Genomic DNA, 23,664 nt, shown 5'->3' with positions numbered 1-23,664 from the left:
AGCTAGTCCATATTTTTGGAAACATTGCACCAGCTCTGTACTAATGTACAGATATAATCAATCCACAGGAGCAACTCACAGATCTCTGGTTTGACACAGTTCTCTAAACATCAGTAGTAAAAATTCAACCCCTAGTCAGACTACTGGGACATACATTCGTTTCAGGGCAATGCTGTGAGGCGTTTACTTTTTGAATAATTCATAGATTCATATACTTGAAGATCAGAAGGGACCATTATCATGATCTAGTCTGACTCCCACATAGCACAGGCCAAAGAACTTCACCCAGTGATATCTGCGTCAAGCCCATAGCTTGTGTGCGAGCTATAAGCTGTCGTTAAAATAAGATAGGATCTCTTTCTAAAAGTCTACAAGTGATGAAGAATCCGCCACACTCCTCAGTACATTGTTCTAGTGGTTAATTACCCTCATTGGTAAAATTTTGTGCTATATTTCCAATCTCAATTAGAAATTCTAAGTTCAGTTTTTAGCCATTGGATAGCATTGAATTCAAGACCAACTCCCACAAGGAGCATTGTTATAGCTAGTGAACACACAAAGTACAAAATAGTAACTGACAAAATTTTAATAAAGCCAAACTGAAGTTTTGAGAGGTTCTATTTACCTATTCTACACTAATAAACTATTCTAGTGTCGATGAAGCTTGCAGAAGGCAGATCATCTTTTTATTCTTGTACTTGATTTTGGACTTCAAAACAGCACTGACAGTAACTATGGGACAGAAAATAGTCCAGTCTTTCTGGAATAGGTATCTTTTAAAAAAAAAATTAATAGAACTAAGTAACTAATTTTAGTGCTGATCAAAACAGGCTACTTGTTTTTTGTGGGAAATTTTAATGATTTTGTTTGTTTTCAGGAAATTTCCCTCATGAAATTTCAGTTTTTCAATTAACCACCAAAAGTCAAATATTATTTAGTTTACAGTAAAAATGTTCAGTTAGTAAAACCCAACTTTTCTTTATACAAAAACAAACAAAGCTCCCTACCCCCCATTTTTACTATTTTTTTCCATGAAAACTTTTCTTTTGGGCAAAAGCTGTTTTTTGTTAAAAAAAAAATGTTTTGATCAACTCAAATAATTGAATATAAAGGCCTTGATTCTGCAAACACTTACAGATGTGCTTAGTTTTACTACCATGAGCAGTGCCACTGAAGTCAGTGGAACGACTCATGATAGTAACTTAAGTACACACATAGGTGCCTGCAGGACCAGGGCCATAGTTTGGACCTATCTGTAAAATTCAGTCTTGGCATAAGAACGCATAGCTCCTACTGACTCCAAATGGAGGTGCACCTGTTACGCCCAAACTGAATTTTATCCCAAAAGTTCAAAGAAACAGTTTGATTCAAATTCCACCCTCATACAAGAAAAAGATACATCAGCATGCTATCACTGGCCACCTCTGCTTTTGTTTGCTTGGTTGTTTTAATTAGTGCGGTAAAAATGAATAGCCCTAGTAGAATCATTACCTTCCTGTGACACCACTCAGAGGAGTTTAAAGTCCCAGAAGAATTTGTGTAATGAACTTTAGAATTTTTGTAATAAAGTCATTATCTAAAGCCAGAAGGGATCACCAGATCATCTAGTCTGACCTCCTGTGTGAAAACTGCTTTCAGAACAACCTTGGGACAACTCCCACAAAAAATACATGACACTGCATGGTTCTCGTGGAGGTAGTTTATGTTTCTCAAAGACTTCTGAAGATGGATTGCTATAAATCTGCAGATGGCATAGGGAAAAATATTTCTGAAGCTTATTTTACTACTAATGAAAAAAAAAGCAAAAAGGACACCTGCTTGTAGCCAAGAATTCATAGCTGGAGAGCCCAAGGGATAGTGATAATATTGTAAAAAGTGGAGTTTAATGCAGGTTCATCACAGTAGCTCTGTTCTGCAGCAGGAAAGGTGAAAAAACAGTGGTGCTGAAGTTTGCCGTTCAAAGATAGAAGTGATCTCTCCTCTATAAGTGCAATATTGCACCCTTTTAAAAAGGGAATATTAAATTGCACCAAGGGACAAATGCTGACCCCAGACTTGGTGGGCACAGAGGTCAGTAGATGCAGCAGGGTTAGGAGCAAGTTTTGGGGCGCCCAGGGAGACAGTGTTCATCCATCGGTGTACTGTGGCTCTAGCTTCCTGGGAGTTGCCTGCATAGCACTACATGCAGGAAGAGATAGTTGGAACAACATGGGAATAGGGGATTTGCTACTATGTGGCTCTACTTCACTCCCTCTTTCAGAGAGGCACTGACAAGGCAGCTTGTGGGTCTGGGCTCCACTGGAATCAGTGGAAGTTTTGTCATTTACTACAACGTAATCAGGAGCTCGGGCTTAGTATGGCTCATGCTTCTATTACTCTAGGGAAGTTTACTAGCCTTCCTGATTCACAAAAAAATACCATCTCAGGTCCACAGACAGGCCAAGCTCTTGGGAAGATAAGGCGGTTTCCCCATTAAATAACACACTTCCCAGTATGTTCAGCAAAAGTTTTGGACTCTGGATTTTTTTTGTCCCCCACCTCACCTTTTGGTCTTTCTAGCTTTCCTGTGCCTTTGCCTAATGATAGCCTTTGATAGAGAAAAGATGTTGCTGCATCAGTGATTAAGTTTCCACATGACTCCGATTCCTATTAAAGCCCTCAAGGACTCAGGTGATGCAAATCAGCTCAATACACATAGTGTCTTCAATGAGGTTGTTCCTCTCATCTAGTGATTACTAATGTGGATAACCCTGGATTAATCCTTACAACATCTGATTTCTCTCTCTTTCCATCAGTGAGTGCATATAAAATAAAAATATACACAGTAGCAGATATTTTAGATAGGGAAGCTCATGGGAATATTATTAGTTTGCCATGTCAATTTCATAACAACTATAACCTGCTTTTTGCAAAGTACTTTCCAAATACTAATTATTCGGACAACACCTCAGTATGTTAGGCAGGTTTTACTCACTATATGGTACAAGGGTTTAAACCAGGGATCTCAAACTCAAATCACCATGAGGGCCAAATGAGGACTAGTACATTGGCCCAAGGGCTACATCACTGACACCTTTTCATATAAAGATACAAAAGCCCCCCTCCTCTGCCACCGGCCCCGCCACCATTCCACCCTTTCCATGAGGTCCTGTTCCTTCCCCGACTCCATTCCAGCTCCTTCCCCAAAGTCCCCACTCCAACTCCGCCCCCTCCCTGCCCCTATTCCAACCCCTTCCCCTAATCCCCACCCCTGTCCCGCCTCTTCTCCACCTCCTCCCCGAGCGCCGATTCCCCACTCTTCCCTCTCCCTTCTGGAAAGTGCTAAGTGCCGCCAAACAGCTGTTTGGCAGCAGAAAGCGCCTGAAGGTAGGCAGAGGAGCAAGGACATAGTGCGCTGGGGCGGCAGATGAGGGGAGCTTCGCGGCCGCATGAAATAACTCTGGGGGTGCGAGGAGCTTGGTGGGTTGCAGCAAATAACTCAGCAGACCGTGTGTTTGAGACCCCTGGTTTAAACTGAAGCAGAGAGCAGTTAACTGACTTGCCCAAGGTCATACAGTGAGTCAGAAACATTGCTGTGGAGAGAACTCCAGAGTCCTGATTCTAATCAGAAGAAAATGCTTCCATGGGAGATGCAAACTTTTGTCTAACTTTTTTAATAAGCAAGGACAGCAAAGTTCTCTTAAAAGGGAACCTGCTAGATGGACAAACCTGTCATTAACCTTTAGATTCTTATTATATGTCTCAATTTTGAATACAAGTTCGACTTGAGATGCTTTTCTTGGAAGTTCTTGCACTTTAACATGGAGTAGTTTCTTTAGACCTCAAGGCTCTTTAACAGCATCAAGACAAATAAATACTCAGCCTCAGGTTTGGATTAAAGCATAATTTTTTACAGTATCGCTGAGCATACAGCAACCACCGTTACAGAGTTAGCATTGCATAGTCGTATGTGAGATTATAATTACAATCTGTGGGAACAGTAAACCCTGGTTTTTTAGTGGGTTGTATGTAATTTTTCAATGCTTCATGGTCAAGCCAGGCTAAAACTGGAGGAATTAAGTAGGGATTAAATTCATGGCTTGGATGTTAGTTTTCCAAGAGTTTAAAAGAAAGGATCAAAGTGGGTCAAATTAATTCATGGTGTAACAGACTGTGACCTATTGTCCAGGATGAAACAATACAGCACCCACAACAAATAGCTAGGGCCTGATTCTCAACAGCCTTGCAGCCATGTACACCCATGCAAAGGGGGCATAAAAAGGTAGGCTTATGATTTAGTAGCCCTCTGCCTGGGTGTGAATTACTGTACAAGGGACCCAGCAGTGGAGACTCAGCCCATGGAATCTAGCCAGCCCAGCCAAACCTCTGCATTCATAAGGGTTAATTTTTTATTCGTTGAAAGGTATAAATAATGCTAGCCTTACCTCAACTTCTTGTGACTGCATCAAGAGGTCACATGGTGGCTTCAAAGCCTTTGGCCGGCTAGCAAACCAGTATGCGATCACAGCTGCAAAGGCACCAATGCCAACTAAGGTGGTAGCTGGCAAGCTGTGGAAAAACTGGCTGAAGTTGTCAAACTCAGGCAGCCGCAGGCTCCTCAGGATTTCCTGTGCTTGCATCTTTTCAAAGATTGAAAGGGCAAATTCTGCAGGATCCAAAGGAAAAGAATGAGTTAATGCGACAAGATTAACAGACATAGGCCATAACATTTGCCATACTTCTAAGGGAACGAAGACAAGGAAAGGCCGTTCTCTCTTTACCTTTTATAAACATACTGCTATGCTGACCCAGAAACAGAGCTGTCTATAAAAAAAGAAGAAAGAAGTCACAGCTACAAAAGGATGGCACAGAGCAAAAAGCGTAATTAGCATCACAGCAAGAGGAACTGTGTATATTTAGAATGTTCTGTGTCTGAAATATGTATCGAAAGCTCCCTGGCTCTGCTTGAAACCAGACCCTTACTAACAGAGGCAGAGAGATTGAGGCACGGTAGGCAGCAGACTGCTAGAAGAGATGCCTTTAACATGCATGGATTTTTTCCATTTCAAATATGCTTAGCACTGGTGATAATCACATGATAACTTAAAGTGGCAGTGTGCACTCTGCAAAAGGATGCGTTGCTTCCGTCAGCAAGAGGATCACTGAATATTCCACACTTCATAGTCATTACAGAGACGCCGAGTTTTTTAAAATGACTATAAGAATTTAGCAGCAGCAGCTATTTAAAGCTGCAGCTTTTTCTTTTACTTTGTGAGCCAATATCTTTCAGGAAGCCTGTAATTTTTCTCCCACCTCTAACTCAAGGTGCTGACATTGTGGGCCCCGGATTACTGTGCTGTCATAAGTAAAATAGAAATAAAATTAGCATTCTCTCCATTTCTTCTTTCCCAGCCAGACTGCAGGAGAAATGACCTGATTAGTTTGTGTGTTGGTTTTTGTATGTATCTGAAGAACAAATTGAAAGGAAGTTGAGTCAAAGAGAAGAGTTTTGCATTTAGTTTTGATGTGGTGCATTCTAATCTCTTGTACAAGTGAGTTCCAGAGTCTAGCTCCAGTCCTGTGAAAGTTCTAGTTCCTGTGCTTTTGAGCTTTCCCCTGACTGGTCAATACTTCCATTGTTTGGGTGGAAGATAGCTCCTGTCATGGGAGGTCCTGGCTGCAGTGGCAGAGGTGATTTCTCAGGTAGCTAGGGCCAATCTAACAGTGAGCTTTGAATATCAAGAGACAGACCTTGAACTGGACTCCGCATGCTTTGGGGAACAAGTGCAAGGAACAGCGCACCAAAGTTATGTGTTTATGCATCCCATGCTGCTCACCCAGTGGGCTATTGTGCTTTGTACCACCGGGAGCTTTGTTAGGCTCTTTGGCTTCATTTCTACGTGTAATGAGATGCAATAATCAAGCCTGAAGGTCAGGAATGTGAACATAAGAACAGTCATACTGGGTCAGACCAATGGTCCATCAAGCCCAGTATCCTGTCTTCTCATAGAGGCTGGTGCCAGATGCTTCAGAGAAAATTAACAGAATAGGGCAATTTATCCCCTGTTGTTCAGTCTTAGCCTCTGGTAGTTAGCGGTTTAGGGAAACCCAGAGCCTAAAGTTGCAACCCTGACCATCCTGGCTAATAGCTATTGATAGACCTACCCTCCAAGAACTTGTTGAATTCTTTTTTGAACCTGGTTATAGTTTTGGCCTTCACAACATCCCCTGTGAATGAGTTTCAGAGGTTGACTGTGCGTTAAGTGACGAACAACTTCCTTTTGTTTGTTTTAAACCTGCTGCCTATTAATTTCATTGGTGACTCCTGGTTCTTGTGTTCTGTGAAGGGATAAATAAGACTTCTCTATTCTCTTTCTCGACACCATTCAGGATTTTATAGACCTCTATCATATACTCCCCCCACCCCCCGCCGCCCAATCATCTTTTTTCTAAGCTGAATAGTCCCAGTCTTTTTAACTACTCCTCATTTAGAAGCTGTTCCATACCCTTAATCATTTTTAGTTGGCCTTCTCACTACTTTTTCCAATTCTAATATATCTTTTCTGAGATAGGGCGACAAGAACTGCATACAGTACTCAAGGTGTGGGCATACCACAGATTAATGTAGTGGCATTATCTATCCTTTTCCTAATTGTTCCTCCCATTGTTCAGTTTTTCAACTGCCGCTGCACACTGAGAACTATCCAGGATAACTCCAAGATCTTTTTCTTGAGTGTGGCTCATCATGGCCTGATCTGTGTCCGATAGGATGGGGTACAATCTTCAGGTCACTGGCAGGTGAAAGTGCAACTTCTATGCCCCCTTGACCATTTGGGCATTAATCAGCCCTCAGGAGCCTAAAAGGATACTATGGCTGCCTGCTGAATGAACAATGTGAAGGCAGAAGCTCTTGATAGTGGGGATGCTATAGAGGAGGCAATTTTTTTAAAAATCCTTCCTTATCCTTACCAACATCTCTTATATGAGTTCAGGTTTATCCAGCTGCAGATTTCAGCAAAGCTTTGTGAATAGTGGGAAACAGTGCCTGCTAAATGGGTTTTTGATCTCAAGGAATTTAAAGTATCACAGGTTGATGCAAACTTCCCCTGTTACATTTTACTATTATTTGTATTTTAATATTTTGCATTAATTTAATCCCTTTGGTCCTAAAGGAGTTTATAGACTAATATGCCTAGTGAGCACATTGTCCACCATTAAAATGCAGTGGCTGCTGAAGCAAAACACAGCAGCAATACCTAATCCTTCAGAACTGGTGTACCTCATCCAGCTGAAACTGCCGGGGGTGATGGTGGTGGTGGTAAGTAGAATGAATTCACTGAGGTTGGTGTTTTGGCCAGGATGCCAAGACTAACATCTCTGGTCTTATGGATCGATCCATGAGAACTTTAATGCAAGATACTATGATCTAGTCAGGGCCGGCTCCAGGCATCAGCGAAGAAAGCAGGTGATTGGGGCGGCCAATGGAAAGGGGCGGCATGTCCAGGTCTTCGGCGGCGGGTCTCTCAGTGCCTCTCGGAGCAAAGGACTTGCTGCTGAAGAATGAAGTGGCACAGTAGAGCTGCCACCCAAGTGCCACCGATTGTGGCTTTATTTTTTTATATTTTTTTTTGCTCTGCTTCGCTGCTTGGAGCAGCAAAAAAGCTGGAGCCAGCCTGGATCTAGTATCTGATTTATCAGTGTCCCATGGCCACTCTACATCAACTATGCTGTCAAAGTGGCTGCAAAACAGCCACACAACACCTCTCCCCCTGAAATAGTTCATCAATGTAGGCAACCCTCGTGCAGGAGGAGTTCCAAGATGGATGGAGCCATAGCCAGGGCATTTCTGTAGCTCGGCTATTCCTTGGCTGCTGCAAAGCCCATGATGCTAAGGCGACTACTTTCTGACAGGGTACGTGCAAGGATAAGATGCCTCCCCTTAGTCTCTGCCCCAGCAGGAGGTGGAATTAGGCTCCTAAAGTTTACATCTTATCTGAAAGATGGCACTTCCAGCAACGCCTCTATGGCACATAACATCCTTCTGGTCCGGCTGCTGACAATTATCCTTTCCATTCCCATGTATTTACATGTGTTGTTGTGACTAGGCCTGTCTGTGTTGCCATCCCTAGTGTAATTAGTCCATTTAAATATATCTAATTAATTATTTTTTGAAGATGTGAAGTGCCACATATGTGCTAAGTCTGAGGTTTACTTGTTTCCTGGAGGGTGGTGGTGGTGGTGGTGGAGAAGACATTTTCTTTAGTGATCTGTTGAGTTATTTGATCTTTATTAGGCCTTTCTTTAACTTACTGCTGGATTTTTACAGCCAAGTACTCCCACTGTGTCCCTGACCATATGATATGTCAACTTTGGGCTCCTATGGGTATACTCTTTGCAGACAGCAATAGAGCAGCCTGCTTGTATGTAAATTTCAAATGGCTAGTACTGTCTGGGGCCTGATCCTGCAGCTCTTACACAAGTGAGCAGTGCCAGTGAAGTCAATGGGATTATTCATGTGAATATAAGCGGCAGAAGCAAGTGCTGATTCTATGCTAATGGAGGAACTGCTATGCAGGAGGTATCCTCAGCTGGCCACGAGGCCACCTTTAAGTCCACTGTCTTCTTGAGAGTTACAGAAGAACTGGGTTAAGGAGAAGAAACCTAAGACAGAGCCATAGACATGTAAATGGCTATATCATGATAATGTACCAGTAGATGGTGCTCAAAAATATGCAGTATATGTACACTGCAACTGGCTCCTAGGACTCAGCTCTTTACGTTTCAATTCTTAACAGTGGGAGACAGATCAAGTACAGATGCTTTATGCTGCGTAACTGATCACAGTGTAATAGGTTTTAGCTGCAGAGGGAATGTGCTATTGTGTGGACTGGCCAGTACAATTCTAGCAAAGATGACTGGATCTGTCTTCCCTCACTTCCCTCAGTTTTACACGACTGATTTCAAAGAAGTTACTCCTCATTTACACCATTAAGAGAAGTATCAGGCCAGAAGGGCATCGTTCCATCACCGTGCTAGGACCCCCTGCCTCAGAGGGGCTACAGGGCAGGCCTACGTCCCCCTGGGATACGCCTGCTACAGAAAAGCCCAATGGCCATGTGCTGTGCTCGCACAGCTATCTCTGCTCTACTTCTGCAGCACTCCCAGCTGCAAGAGGCGTTCAGGTGAGGAGCAGAAATGAACCAATGAAAGCAGAGGGTGCAAGACATATGCCTGGAGCATTCTCACAACTTGGCAGTTCTGAACCCCAGTAGGCTCCACAAGGGTCAGTGAAGCAGGGGCTCAACACAGGGAAGCTCCTAGGACTGCCCTAGCCTGCTCCAGAGGCTGCTCCATCTGTGCAGTCCCTGAACCTGAGAAGCCCAAGATACCTCCGTTGTGTCCTGTGCTGGCACCAGTGCGGGTATGACCCTGCTGCAGAGTGATTAAAACTCTTCCCCTGCTGAGGACGAAGAACCTCTTCCAGAGCAAATGCTCACTCATTGACCCAGTCCTGAACCAGAGTATGCTACATAATTATGTAATTCTCTATTAATAGAGGGGCTGAGTATTTTCCCTAGAGTACAGATGGGGAGGGGAGACAAGAAAAAATGAGAAGAAAAATCCTTTAGGTGTAGATCCTTAGCTACTTAAAGGGACGCTGTCAAAGTGGTTAGGCACTGACCTACCTTGGCAATTGCCACATGTTGTAGGTCTGGCCTCTACAGACTCTGGCAATAGAGTTTTTTTTTAAAACTGATATTTCTTCAACACTAAAATCAAAGGAAAGAGAGGTGAAAAGAGACCCTCAACTTATCTGGTTCCTTCTGTAAGAAGACATAGGGAACCAGGAGAGTTTTCAAGTCACATGACCTGTCACAGTAATAGCAAATGACACCTAGCAGCCCCCAGATCACTCCCTTTTGAATTCAGGAATTTTTTTGTCTTTGGCAATACAAAGGGGCATATTATCTCCGTCTTCAGTGGATCAGTGCAGTGGGGCTCATTCATACACAAAACAGAGACAAGTCATTGAATTGGGATCTTTCTGAATACAAATTCTGTTGGAAGTGTCAAGTGGTACACAGAGTGACAGCTTCGTGTATAGATACTATGAAGGCAGGTGTAACAGGTAGTGAATGTGAAAGAGCTGCTCCACGGCTGCTACTGCTGTCTCAAGGCTGGAATAACCCCCAAGGCTGCTGCTCCCACTTCATTCCACTCCTCAGCAATTTATTTTGGAGAACCCCATATATATATATTGGCTCTGACCTCAGTCCCTCAAAATCCCTAGGTGCAAGGAACCCACAAGGAGCTGTGCCTTATGTGACACAGGGGGCATGTCCTGCTTCCTGTCCTGTACAGATGAAGCACCCTACCAGTGCAGCTCAGGTCAGGAGTCTCAGGACCCTATCTGCCAGCAGCTGGAGGGATAGATCTTCAGTGGGTGTACATCAGTGCATTTTCATTGCCTTCAGTGGCGTAATGCCTACTTATAGCAGCTGAGGATCAGGCCCTGTGGTTCTGCTGCACATTAGCATTGACGAATCTCCTTGCTTTTTTCTTTTATGTACACAGCTGTGATCATTGGTACAAAGGCCACATCCCCCATCCCATAATCAATGGCTTGCTTGCCTCCAGAAATCCGGGCCTGATTCCTCTCTCACAGGGTGACAACCAGTTGATGGAGCTGCACTGGTGTGAGGGAGATTTGTTTGTGTGTTGAATATACAAGAAGGCAGAGCCTGTGTTTTAAATAACTGCTTCATATTTACTGAGGCAAGCAAGCTCACAAGGGACCCCCCCTTAGCTTTGAAACTATGAGGGGAAAATATCTCGGGTAAATTAGTTGGGAGGGAGAAGATATACATGGTTAATGATGTAGCCTTAAATTGTGATCTGGCAATTTAAAGGGACACCAGCGGTTGGGCTTTGAGAGACAAATCTCTTATGTTCCCGTGGGTGGGGGGGGGGAGAAGCACAAGTATTTAACAAACAATATATGCACTGAAATTAACAGAAAACGATATGGTGTTTCTTCCTGAAAGTCATTGCACATGATGTATTCAAGGTCAGGCTCATTATCTCTCAAGTTTTCTGTCACTTCATGCCAAATATGCTCTAGAGAACATATTTAGCAGCTTTTAGTAAGTAATTTTTAATATAATAAATAGCTAGACCCTGTCCCAAAGAAAGAGCTTGCAGCTTTAGCGTACAGCGAGAGAAAACAAACCAAGCAGGATGAGGGTAAGGAAGACAGGATGACAATGAAACAAATTATATTCGGTGAAATAAACGGTCTTGTCAGCCCAAAGCCCAGCCATTGTCTAGTGTTTTATAGGCATCAGAGCAGAGCAGACTTGGAGGACAATGGAGCAAGTGTACAGATATTTAGGGAGAGCTCCTCCTATGGATAAAGGGTTTGTCAGTTTGTCAGTAGTCCTTGAGTGTATTTAATAAAAATAACCCTTCATGAAAAAAATACTAAAACCAAAGTTATTTTCAGATTCCAGATTGGGACCTGTAGATTCTACAACAATAGTTAAACATTCACCCTGTGTTTCCATTTGGAAATATCTTCCTATCTAGGAATGTATCCCAGGCCTCTGGCCACCTTTACAGAGTTCTGATTATTTAACATATTGTCTAATTACATTATTTTGGCAATTTAGATTTAATTTAGACAGCACGTGCTGGATCAGTTAAACTGGAGCAACAGGCTGAGGTTACATCCTAAAGTGTTGATTGTCCCTTTATCTCAAGCAGGTTTTAAAATCAATGGGTAAATCAGCAGGTTTTCACTAACTGACCACAAAGAAAGGGGAGCTCATTGCTAAGCAATTCTTAAGGAGTAGAGCATTGCACAACTGTGTTACTTAAATTTTCTGATGCTTACAGAAGAACAGTCAGTCTTAATAAACGTATTTGGCCAAGTTTGCAAATTTGTGTCAGTTTAACTAAGAAGTGAATCTGACTCGCTTTCTGATTAAACTGTCTGTAGTCCCTGTAATTTTGAAACAACCCTCCCAATGCTGTAACCACCTATGCATGTAAGCACTGGACAACAAACTAGAAAAGGTGTTAAAGAGGTGGAGAAATGGAGGAGAGCTTTGCAACCTATGCAGTAGGGGAGGTCAAGCTTTCTCAGCTGCAGCCATTGCTTTTAATGTTTGCACCTAACATCAGAAACCATTCCTTGAAAGACATCTAAGGGAGGAATTAGTGATCAGGTTGAACTTCAGCATTGGGATCACCACTAAGAGCAGGGTGTACTGGGGAACTAGACCTTGTTTTGGGTAAGGTAACAATAAGGGCAAAGTCTTGACTTGGAAGTGAAGGGTGAAGCCTCCCATAGCACAGGACAGAGGCTTGTAGGTTAAGGGATGGGTGGCACTCCTGGCGTGCTGTACAGGACGGAGAAAGCGTAACTGCCCCTTCAGACAGGTCTCAAGAGAGTGGATTATTACTGCAGACATGATTGCTTTGTAGCCTAGTAACACACTTTAAGGCCAGAAAAGACCATCAGATCGTCCAGTGTGACCTGCATATCACAGGCCATTAAATTTCGCAAACAGCCCTCTGTTGAGTCCAATGACTGCAGCTGAACGAAAACCAACTGCATCCTTAGAAGACTGAACTGTTACGCTGGGCTCTTTGTTACACATTAGCATGGTGTAAATTGTGTGAAATGTCTAGATTTTGTAAGTTGATTGGTTTTAGAAAACTCAAAGCTGTGTCCTTTACCTTCCAAAAGAGTATGGTGTTTTCATTTAAAATTTGACCTCTATGGTGTTATTTATTCTTGCATACAATACATTCCCATTATATAAGAGCAATTTTAAGAGGTCCATGAGATTGCAAATACAGTAAGCAGAATGTCATTAGCAGCATCCGCTGATGAATAATACATTATAAAATATACAGCAATAGGCAAGGTTTCCACATGACTCCTAGGGGAAATTATTTTCAGTTGGACTCATTCCATCTACTACAGTAAATACTCCAGGGAAAATCCAAATATTAAAATCACTTAATGTATTAGGTAATGTAGGATTCTTGATTACTGGTGGTCATTCAAGATCCCATGACCCAACATAACCCCAGTGTCCTGCTAAATTCCCACTTGGGCAATTACTTTCTGCTTACCTGAAAGTTTCCTCTGTAGTTTCATAAAGCTAAAATAAATGTCTAGGTACTTCGACAAAAGGTACTTTACACATATTACATTCAAAACGTAGGCTTGAGTGGAGGACAGACAGTTCCCTTTCACCTCGTGACTAAAACAGTTGCATCATGCTAATGAGCACTGTTAAAACAGCTCCTGTATTCCTCCTCAGAAAGGACTATATTTCAGGGGCAAGTTTAGTGATTCCTGTCTTTGTGAAGTTTGCAAAGATTTTCAAATCCTTCGTGATGAAAGGAGTTATAACTACATTATTATTAGTAGTAACTCAGTCTAAAATACGCTGCAAAGCATCATGGAGGATTCCATATTGATGGAAATAACACAAACAAATGGGAAATTAGAGCTGCACACTCAGCATTCCAAGACATGAATCAACTCAGCCATCCGAACAATTCAATGGCAGGATTGCTGGAATTCTTGCATACACTAACTCGCAGATGCAGTAAGTAAAATTTTACAGGGAGTGTTGCATAATATTTTCCTGGTTAAACTTACATGTTTTCATGGTTTTTAAACCATGATTTGAATGGAGATTTTAGGTGTGTAATTTGAAATCACATTTCTTTCCCATCCTCACTAATGAGGATAAAGAATTTCTCAGTTTCTCATTTTTTATATTCAGAATCTATAGTTTCTTGGCTAACTCAGTCATTGGTCCATATTTCTGATTACATATGATTTTAGTATTACTGTGCTGCAGATCTTATCTGGCTTGTCTCTTGCAACAGTCAATCTTGATATTGCATCCAAAAGTGGCTTGGCAATGACCCTGTCCTTTACTACGTTTGGGTAAGCAGCCCTGCTTTTGGAACATAGCCCACACTTACAATGTTGAAATAACTCAGACAGCAGCAGCATCTGGACATATGGGAAACGCATTGGTTGCTCTGGGCTGACCACAGCAAGAAGAATTTTGTAATGGCCTGACTGCATGTGTGTGTGAGAGAGTGAGAGAGAGAGAGAGAGATGGGTAATGTATCTTCTGTGGAAGATCTTCCACTTTTGCTTATACAACCAGGACAAATAGAACTCGAATCTCTCATGTGTCCTTGTCCTTGTGTAAGGCACCATGGTCCCTCAACAAGTTACCTTGCTCTCACAACAAAATCAAATTGATGCTGTTCGAATCACTCCTCTGTGATTCTATTTTGTCCCCTGTTCCATTGCCTGCAATTAGCATACTTTCATGGAACAAATTCCTGTCATATAAACCACTGACAGTAAGTTCCCTCTAAGCTGTACAGCTGCCAACTAAGCGCTATGCAGGGGCTCCGGGCTGCAGTGGGGAGAGATGCCTCTCCCACAGTGTGGACCTGCCCCAGACTTCCTGCTGCTGGGGGAGAGGAGCCCCTCTCCAAGCCTGGTCCAGGCCCACTGGAGCTGCCAGGGAGAGGAGCCTCCCTCAGCCCAGCCGGAGCTGCCACCAGGGGGAAGCACCTCTCCCCTGGCCCCAAGCTGCTGTGGTGAGAGAGGGCTGGAGGGTGTGGGGGCAGCTGCAGCCCTGGGACATCCTGCACCCCCAAACCCCTCATCCCTGGCCATACCCCAGAGCCTGCACCCCTCTCACCCCTCTGCGCCAGCCCTGAGCCCCCTCCCAGTCCCCAAACCCCTTATTCCTGGCCCCACCCCTCAGAGGCTTCACCCCTAGCCCTCACTCCCTCTCACACTCCAAACACCTCGACCCCACCCCCACCACATGAATGTTATGTGCACCAACATAGAGGTGTTGTGTCACACATTACCTCCATATTGATGCACATAAAATTCTTTCTGCACACGGACATAAAAAATCAGAGGGAATACTGCCTATAGTAAATGAAAGTTTTCTGGTGTGTGCCTACTGCAATAAATACCTTACTGGCATTCAGTGAACTCTGTCTACCTTGCCTTCACCATTCAGGTATGCAAGACTCTACTATTATGAAAACTTTGATGTTACAATTTATTTTATATTGAAGTTGAAGCTTCAACGTTTTCACTTGATTTCTAAATTATTCTTATGAAGGGAGCGATGAGGGAGGAGAAAGGAAGCCGGGAAGGGGTGGGGGGAAGAGTAAAAATATGTGCAAGTAAGAAGAGAAGAGAAATGGACCAGAGAAAAGGCTAGTTAACTATCAGGAGGGAATAAATATAGATCAGATGTGCTGAGGTGGCCAGAACTGAGCATAATGTCTCAAGTCTCTGGAGCATGTACTGCAGTAGTGTACATTTACTCTCCATCTATAGATGGTTCGGTGGCTTGAATTACCTGCCAGGCTCTTGTAATAACTAATACTCACTTCGATTATTCTAATATTCCAAATGTTCTGTACTTGAACTCAGGATATGAAAAAGGTGTTGAATAGGGCAAGGAGATAATCCCTTTTATAGTTCTTATAAGGGGCGATAATCCATGCATGTAACTTTGAATATATTCACTATTTTCACTTGTGGTAAGAACACCTTAGCTTAATCCTCTAAACCATTCTGTGCAACTAACTGTATAAAAGATGCCCTATTACCATCTTTAACAGATCAATTACGGCTAAAAAATTCCAGTAAGCATATCTTAAAGTAGCACCACATGAAAGCAAAACTGTATCAATGAGCCAACATTATTCTGACAATCACTCAAATATGCTTCACATTTTAAAATCTCTAATTTATCATTCTCATTTCCAGTGTCACAAATACAGTCTATAAAAAGGCATATCCCAGAGTTTTTTTCTGGACCTGATTGTCCAGCACAGTGTGCGACTCAACGTAATATTCAACAGTGCTATCAGTTGGTGGATCACTATAATGCTTAATTTAAAGTAAGCTACTACAAGTGTGCCCTTTTGAAGCTTTTTTAAAATGGTTTATACTGTGCTGGAAGTAAAAATTATACTGCAACTGGATAGCATCATGCTACACCACAGTGATCTCAAACACACAGAATCTCCCCTTGGTTGCTGTAGGTAGCTGGCATAATTTAGAGCAACCCATACACTCCTCTAGTTTACACTGTGGTTCTGGACCACCAAATATTGCTCCCCCACCTCACACCTGGAGGCTACAAAGATAGTGTAAAGCTATTTCCAATCTTATATTGAGTACAGCTTGGCCAGACCAGAGGATCTGCCTTCTAGTTTACATACATCATTAATCAAAATGTAGACTATAACTGCACTATTAGGTATATCATTCAAGGAGACTGATTGATCTTACACTGGTATAAACTGTAACTCCAGTGAAGTCAATGGAGTTGATGAGTGTAACTCCAGTGTGAGAGCAGAATCAGTCCCATGGTATGTCTGTGATGTAATTTAAACTTTACTGAATGTCCAATTTGGTTACACGATGACCATATTCCTATAATTACTTCATAGATTTAATCCCTGTTCCGGAGGTCAGAAGTCCCACAGAGTTCAAAAGACTAAAATTTGCATGTCTAGCATCCATGTAAAACTTCTCATCATTATATCTATATCCAAGCAGAAAAAGAGTATCTGAAATCAGATACCCAATTTTCTGAGGTGCACTAAAGACTGTTAGTTATAGCTATGAACTAGCAAATGTAAGTAAAGCTCTTATTTGGATTAATGCTGTGAAGCAATGAAAAAAAATTAATTGCCCAATAAAAAAATTAATTGCGATTAATTGCTCTGTTAAGCTATAATAGAATACCATTTAAATATTTTTGATGTTTTCTACATTTTTCAAATATATTGATTTCAATTACAACATGGAATACAAAATTTACAGTGCTCACTTTATATTTAATGTTGATTACAAATATTTGCACTGTAAAAAAAGAAATAGTATTTTTCAATTCACCTAATACAAGTACTGTAGTGCAATCTCTTTATTATAAAAATTGAACCTACAAATGTAGAATTATGTAAAAAATAAAACTGCATTCAAAAATAAAACATAAAATTTTAGAGCCTACAAGTCCACTCAGTCCTACTTCTTGTTCAGCCAATTGCTTAAACCAACCTGTTTACATTTGCAGGAGATAATGCTGTTTGCTTCTTGTTTACATCACCTGAAAGTGAGAACAGGCATTCGCATGGCACAGTTGTAGCTGGCGTTGCGAGATATTTACATGCGAAATTATTTAAAGATTCATATGTCCCTTCATGATTTAAAACACCAATCAAGGGGACATGTGTCCATGCTGATTACAGGTTCTTCTCAACAACAATCCAAAGCAGTGCAGACCGATGCATGTTCTCTTTCATCATTTGAGTCAGATGCCAAAAGTAGAAGGTTGATTTTCTTTTTTGGCGGTTCGGGTTCTGTAGTTTCTGCATCAGAGTGTTGCTCTTTTAAGATTCCTGAAAGCATGCTCCACACCTCATCCCTCTCAGATTTTGGAAGGCACTTCAGATTCTTAAACCTTGAGTCGAATGCTATAGCTATCTGTAGAAATATCACATTAGTACCTTCTTTGTGTTGTCAATTCTGCGGTGAAAGTGTTCTTAAATCAAACAACAACAAGTGCTTGGTCATTATCTGAGATTGCCATAACATGAAATATATGGAAGAATGTGAGTAAAACAGAGCAGGAGACATACAATTCTCTCCCCAAGGAGTTCAGTCATAAATTTAATTAATGCATTATTTTTTTAATGAGCCTCATCAGCATGGAAACATGTCCTCTGGAATGGTGGCTGAAGCGTGAAGGGGCATACGACTTATTTAGCATATCTGGCACGTAAATACCTTGCAATACCTGTTCTCACTTTCAGGTGACATTGTACATAAAAAGCAAGTAGCAGTATCTCCCGGAAATGTAAACAAACTTGTTTGTCTTAGCAAAGAAGTAGGACTGAGTGAACGGGAAGCTCCAAAGTTTTACAATGTTTTGTTTTTGAGTGCCCCCGCCCCCGCATCTACATTGTAAATTGCACTTTCAGGATAAAGAGATTGCACTACGGTACCTGTATGAGGGGAATAGGAAAATACTATTTCTTTTGTTTATAATTTTTACAGGGTAAATATTTGTAATAAAAAATATAAAGTGAGAACTGCACACTTTGTATTCTGTATTGTAATTGAAATCAATATATTTGAAAATGTAGAAAAACATCCAAAAATATTTAATTTCAATGGTAGTCTATTGTTCAACAGTGCGATTAAAACTGCAATTAATCATGATTAATTTTTTGAGTTAATCACGTGAGTTAATGGCAATTAATCAATTAAATTGGCTAGAATGACCCTCAGGCTACACTCTGTAAAGATTCTCAACAGTTGCCCAGATTCTTTACCACTACTGTCTCCTCAGTCATAATAGGGCAAACTCCCCTTACCATACAGAAGCAACATATTCCTCCTCCATACAGGTGTCCTTGACAACAATACTGTTTTTCCATTCGTATTTGAACTGACAGAGATGGGGAAACAAAGCTTATTGGACCCAAAACATCTCAGTCTAAAGGGTGAGATGCAGAGGTATGTCACTCAATGAAAAAATTATTCTACAGTACAAGCTTTTTGAGCCTTTAAAGCTGCATCTTAATACCTCTTTGCTAAATATTGATTGCCTCAATCTCATAAGCCCACAAAATATTATTTGGGCTTGTGGCTACATTGCTGAGTAACACTGTAGAGTTTGCAACTCTACTGACCTCAGCAAAATCACACCAGTGTGCAAGCAGCACAATTTGTTGTGATAATTTCAGCTCACCCTCCCTGCCCTGACCCACCCCCGGCCCAAATGGAAGTAAAGTCTTCCTGCATGTATATTTCTTTACACTTAAATTAGTGCAAATTAAAGTTACTAGTTAGTTTAATTAATACCTGTTGCTATGCTGGAAGATCTGAGTACTTTAGACTGTATATTTTTCCTTCAGGACAAAACCCGGTATTTAAAAATCAAACATACTGTATATCATTGAAATTCAAATGATTTCCATTAGACGGTATAACATTTGACAGTCAACAGGAGATGTCTAGTTATCCGGTTATTGTTTTTAACACCCTAGCCCAGTATTTCTGAACAACAAGCACAATCCTGTGTTTAGTACAAAAACTCCACATCATCTCCTAGGGATTAACACAGGTTTTTCTGGTAAAAAAAAAAAAAAAAGTTTATGTATTGCAAAAAAGAGAAAAACCTTTTTATTTACTATCTTTTGCTAACAGTTTACTAAATTTCTTGCCTCCAATGAGGTTTTTAGGGTGTTTTTTGCAAAGCAGCATCTGAGGCATTCAAGTGCAGACTTTCCCTAGCCTGAGCATTTGATAAGGGGGGCTTCCTCTGCCCAAGCACTGAATCAAAGTTTAGTTACTTACTTGGTCCATGTGGGGATTCTAAGATTCTCATGCGAACACACCCTTTGATTCAGGATAGTCTGTTCCTAACCTTCCCTTCCCTTCCAGGAGCAGCAGCTAAGAGTGCAGCACTGCAATGACAGGCAACCTCCTCCAAGATGGGGAAGTCATTCCAAACCAGCTGCCAGGATTCAAAAACACAATGCAAGCTCCCTCTCTGAGAGACCAACTGGATCAACTCCTTTATACTTCCAGTTCTCGCTAGATGCAGGAGTCATGAGACCCCTCTCAAAACCACAGTTCCCTTGAGACACAGCACTGTGCTAACCCCTCCATGATCTGATTCAAAGCCCAATGAAATCAATTAAAAGACTTCACTGGGCTTTGCAGCAGATCCTGAATCTTTAGGCAGGGGGATGGAGTGTTATTTACCTAGCCATGCACACCCCTGCCCCCCATAAAAGGGACGTAACCATGGAAATGTGTGTTACTAACTTTGTTGTAGTTGAATTGTTATTTATATGACCCTTTAAAGAGAAGTTCGCAAATTCCTCACTCTAAATTATAGTAGGTATTCGAGTGTGTCCGATACTGTGGACAAGATCATTACTTTGGTGTCATATAATGAGAAAACAAATGGGAGAAAGTTGTTTTTAAGAGTCTGACTAAGATAGATCTCTGGCAATATTTGCCTTACTAATATTTCTCAGGGACTCAACAGGCTAGTCATTTGGTATTAAAGCCTCACTGCTCTCAGGAACAGCAATTAATAGAGACCACACTGGGGAAATAATCGTGTCAGATACCACTGGGTCCTTTTTCCAAATCTTAAAATGGCATAATTCTGAAAGCATTTCTATAAAGACAGAGTATATTTCCACTGCTGCACTCGTGTATAAAAATTCTGTTAAAAAGTATTCACTATATATTTGAAGACTTATTATCATTGCTTATAATTGATATTAATTTCTCTGAGACTCATAACAGCAGAAAGAGTTACTGTGTAGCAATACTGACAGTAAACATTTGTAAATTTTGTCTGTAGCCAGCACAATATAATTGTACCTGCTTGATGAAAGCACTCAGTGAGAAAGCAATTCTAGTAACAACTAGTGTCATTAAATGCTGTTTAGCTACTGTTGACTTACAATAACTCAGAGGAAGCAACCTGGACCTTAGGAGATTACAGCCTATGAATTCATAATAATTGCTGTAATTAAAAAATTAGAGATAGTCCAAAATAGACTTTTGACTGTGAACCTCTCTAACAAATTTCAGGTAGGGGGAACTAAATGTCAATCAGTTCAGAAACTGCTTCTGTGAATTTAGTTTGGTTCAGAGCCCAGCTAGAAGAGTTTTGCAATTCTGGTCTGGATGCAGCTCAAGTCTCACCAGGCCAAACACTCATAAGATTTTAGCCCTAACTGGCAAAAACTCTGAGAATTGCTCATCTCCTGGCATGCCCACCACTTTCGGCCAATAACCTGTGAAATTTCAGAGCTATCAAAGCTGGACCTGAACCCCAGCTCTGATTTGGCCCCAGATACAATACCTGAAACCTAGAGTAATCAGAATCTGAACATGTTCTCCTTGGCTCACCTCTAATTAAAATTAATATGAAATAAATGGGGAGGCATCAGAGCATTCAAAATGACACATTTTTATTTGCAGCTAATTGAAAACTGATGCAACCTCATCCTTTGTTTTGATTTACGTAAAATCCTAGCAGTTAAGTTAACGACACTACAATACTTTCCAATAGGCACAGAACCATTTGTAATGCCATTATTATGGAGGAGGAAATCTATGGCAACACTTAGACATCAATTGTAATACACAGTAGCAAAACTCCTAGGATTACCTGCAACAAGACAGTAGGTAACAAAACCAGCAAGTCCTGTGAAGGGTAAGAAAAGTACCATGTCTTAACTGACATTGGAGCAGGGAGATTGGACTCTGTCATCTCCCATAAGGGTAGCTGCCCTAATCACCAGGCTATAGAGTAATTCATACACTCGTGCTCTTTTTCTCTGGCCCAGTGACTCGAAGTAGTTATCCAAAGGAGAGACTGGGGGAGCTCTCACATCAGACTATCCCATAGTCCACTGGTCAGAGCAGTCTGCTGTTCAAATCCTTCCTCTGAACCTGGGAGAGGGGCTCCCAACTGTAGATTGCAAGCACCTTCCTGCAGCCTGGAGGTAGACACCTAACTCTGAGGATACACCTCTTTTGTTAGCATCTCTCATTGGCTAGGTTAGGTGGCTTTTGCAGATCCCAGTCTTAGGCCTATCTTTCCCCATACATCATATAGAGACCCTAGAAACTTAACAATCTTTGTGGAGCCAATGGTTGTTCCAGTGATTTTCTAGGAGCCTAAAAGTTAAGTGTCCTTTTGTGGATCTGGGCCCTAAATCCTTTTACACTTGTATATGAACATAAATTTCAATGGAATTTAGTACCTAATTCCTCAAGGCTCCTTTGAAAATCCCAGCGTTGCTCTTCTCTTTGCTAAGACACCAACAAGCAATGTAGCCACTAAGGGATGGATGCATCATTTAGTTTCCTGCTCATTCCCAGTTATCAACTGGCATACAATTCTCTATGTAGGCTAGGGTGACCAGATGTCCCAAATTTTGGGTTTTTTTCTCACATAGGCACCTATTACCCCCAGCCCCCCACCTCCTGTCCCTATTTTTAACACTTGTTATCTGGTCAGCCTAATGCAGTCATTTAACGTATGCAAATCTATTACATTTCGCCCACTGCTGGTGAATAAGGAGAAGCAGAATTAATGTCCCCTGTAGGAAGAGGGTGATTAAAATGTGGTATGGAAAAAAAAAAGTTCCCTTTTGCATGCATGCTCACCTAGAGTCCACCTACACATCCATATTGTTATCTGACTAACCTTCACTTTAGGTATCATATTTGGGCAACTAGTAAATTATATCTTGACTGATTAATGGTTTGTCCCTCTGGGACACTCTGTACCTCAAAGTAGCACCCTGGAACCCCCACATTCACCACTGTGGTATAATTTGGATATATTTTGTACAAAGCACAGCTTGTGAAGTATCATTTTGTAAGTCGTAATCTGTTGATCAATAATATCCTGTTGAATTGTAGGTACTATCACTGTACGTCAAGGTATGAAGGATTGCTATATGAGCGTTACTGAAATATATAGTGAGGTTGGGAACGCCCATGACTAGCCTTTCAGTCACAACAAGGGAGTAGCCATCACCAGCCAGATGGTTGTTAATAGTTCATCAGTACACAATCTGTTATCCCAGAGGCTTCTTTGAGAAGGCAGTCTTGCCCCCATGGCGTATGTAACATCGCAGCAATGATCTTTCTAGTAACTGGAAAAAAGCATAAGAGAGGGAGAGTGACATCACTTGACCTGACCCCTTTTCCCTCCCTGCACCCATCTCAACACTTGGAAAAACATCTGGAAGAAAAAGGACTTTGAACTGGGGAAGAGTGGTTCCAGGGTGGAAGGGTGTCCAGTCTGTATCAAGGAACTGTAATCTGATTGTACCATGTGTTAGGCTGAGCTACAGCTTGATTCAAATCTTGCTTAGTCTGTTGAAGTTAGAATTTAGATTTTATTTTGTAGGTAACCAACTTTGATCTGTATGCCTGCTACTTATAATCACTTAAAATTGGTCTTTCTGTAGTTAATAAATGCTTTATATTTTACCTAAAACATCATGTTTTGGTGCAAGTGCATGGGGAATCTTAGCTCAGATAACAAAGGCTGGGTGCACGTCCACTTTCCTCTGAAGAAGTGGCAAACTAAGGCCTGGTCTACACTACGCATTTAAACCGATTTTAGCAGCCTTAAACCAATTTAATGCTGTACCCGTCCACACTACAAGGCCCTTTATATCGATATAAAGGGCTCTTTAAATCAGTTTCTGTACTCCTCCCCAACGAAACAAGTAGCACTAAAATCGGTATTACCATATCGGATTAGAGTTAGTGTGTCTGCAAATCGACAGTATTGGCCTCCGGGTGGTATCCCACAGTGCACCACTGTGACCGCTCTGGACAGCAATTTGAACTCGGATGCTGTGGCCAGGTAAACAGGAAAAGCCCCGTGAAATTTAAATTTTCATTTCCTGTTTGCCCAGCATGGAGCTCTGATCGGCATGGGTGGCAATGCAGTCCCAAATCCAAAAAGAGCTCCAGCATGGACCGTACGGGAGATACTGGATCTGATCGCTGTATGGGGAAACAAATCTGTTCTATCAAAGCTC

The 23,664-nt window shown here is 41.5% G+C and overlaps 1 protein-coding gene across 6 annotated transcripts in view; it reads right to left on the bottom strand.

Moving 5' to 3' along the window:
- ACSL6 (acyl-CoA synthetase long chain family member 6) overlaps positions 1-23,664 on the bottom strand; it is a 113,469-nt gene that overhangs the window by 52,619 nt on the left and 37,186 nt on the right. For 4 of the 6 annotated variants that reach the window (XM_075068128.1, XM_032769137.2, XM_032769130.2 and 1 more), the window contains exon 2: positions 4,425-4,645. In XM_075068128.1, coding sequence (XP_074924229.1) covers positions 4,425-4,645 — 221 coding nt within the window. Of the gene's footprint in view, positions 1-4,424; positions 4,646-4,760; positions 4,804-23,664 lie in introns of all 6 variants that reach the window. The other 2 variants (XM_032769133.2, XM_032769132.2) reach the window with 1 other exon arrangement.

Source organism: Chelonoidis abingdonii, chromosome 7 (genome assembly GCF_003597395.2).
Source record: "Chelonoidis abingdonii isolate Lonesome George chromosome 7, CheloAbing_2.0, whole genome shotgun sequence".
In the NCBI taxonomy this organism is placed as follows: domain Eukaryota; kingdom Metazoa; phylum Chordata; order Testudines; family Testudinidae; genus Chelonoidis; species Chelonoidis abingdonii.
The sequence above is the reverse complement of the archived record's forward strand: the minus strand, read 5'-3'. Positions and strand labels throughout refer to the sequence as shown.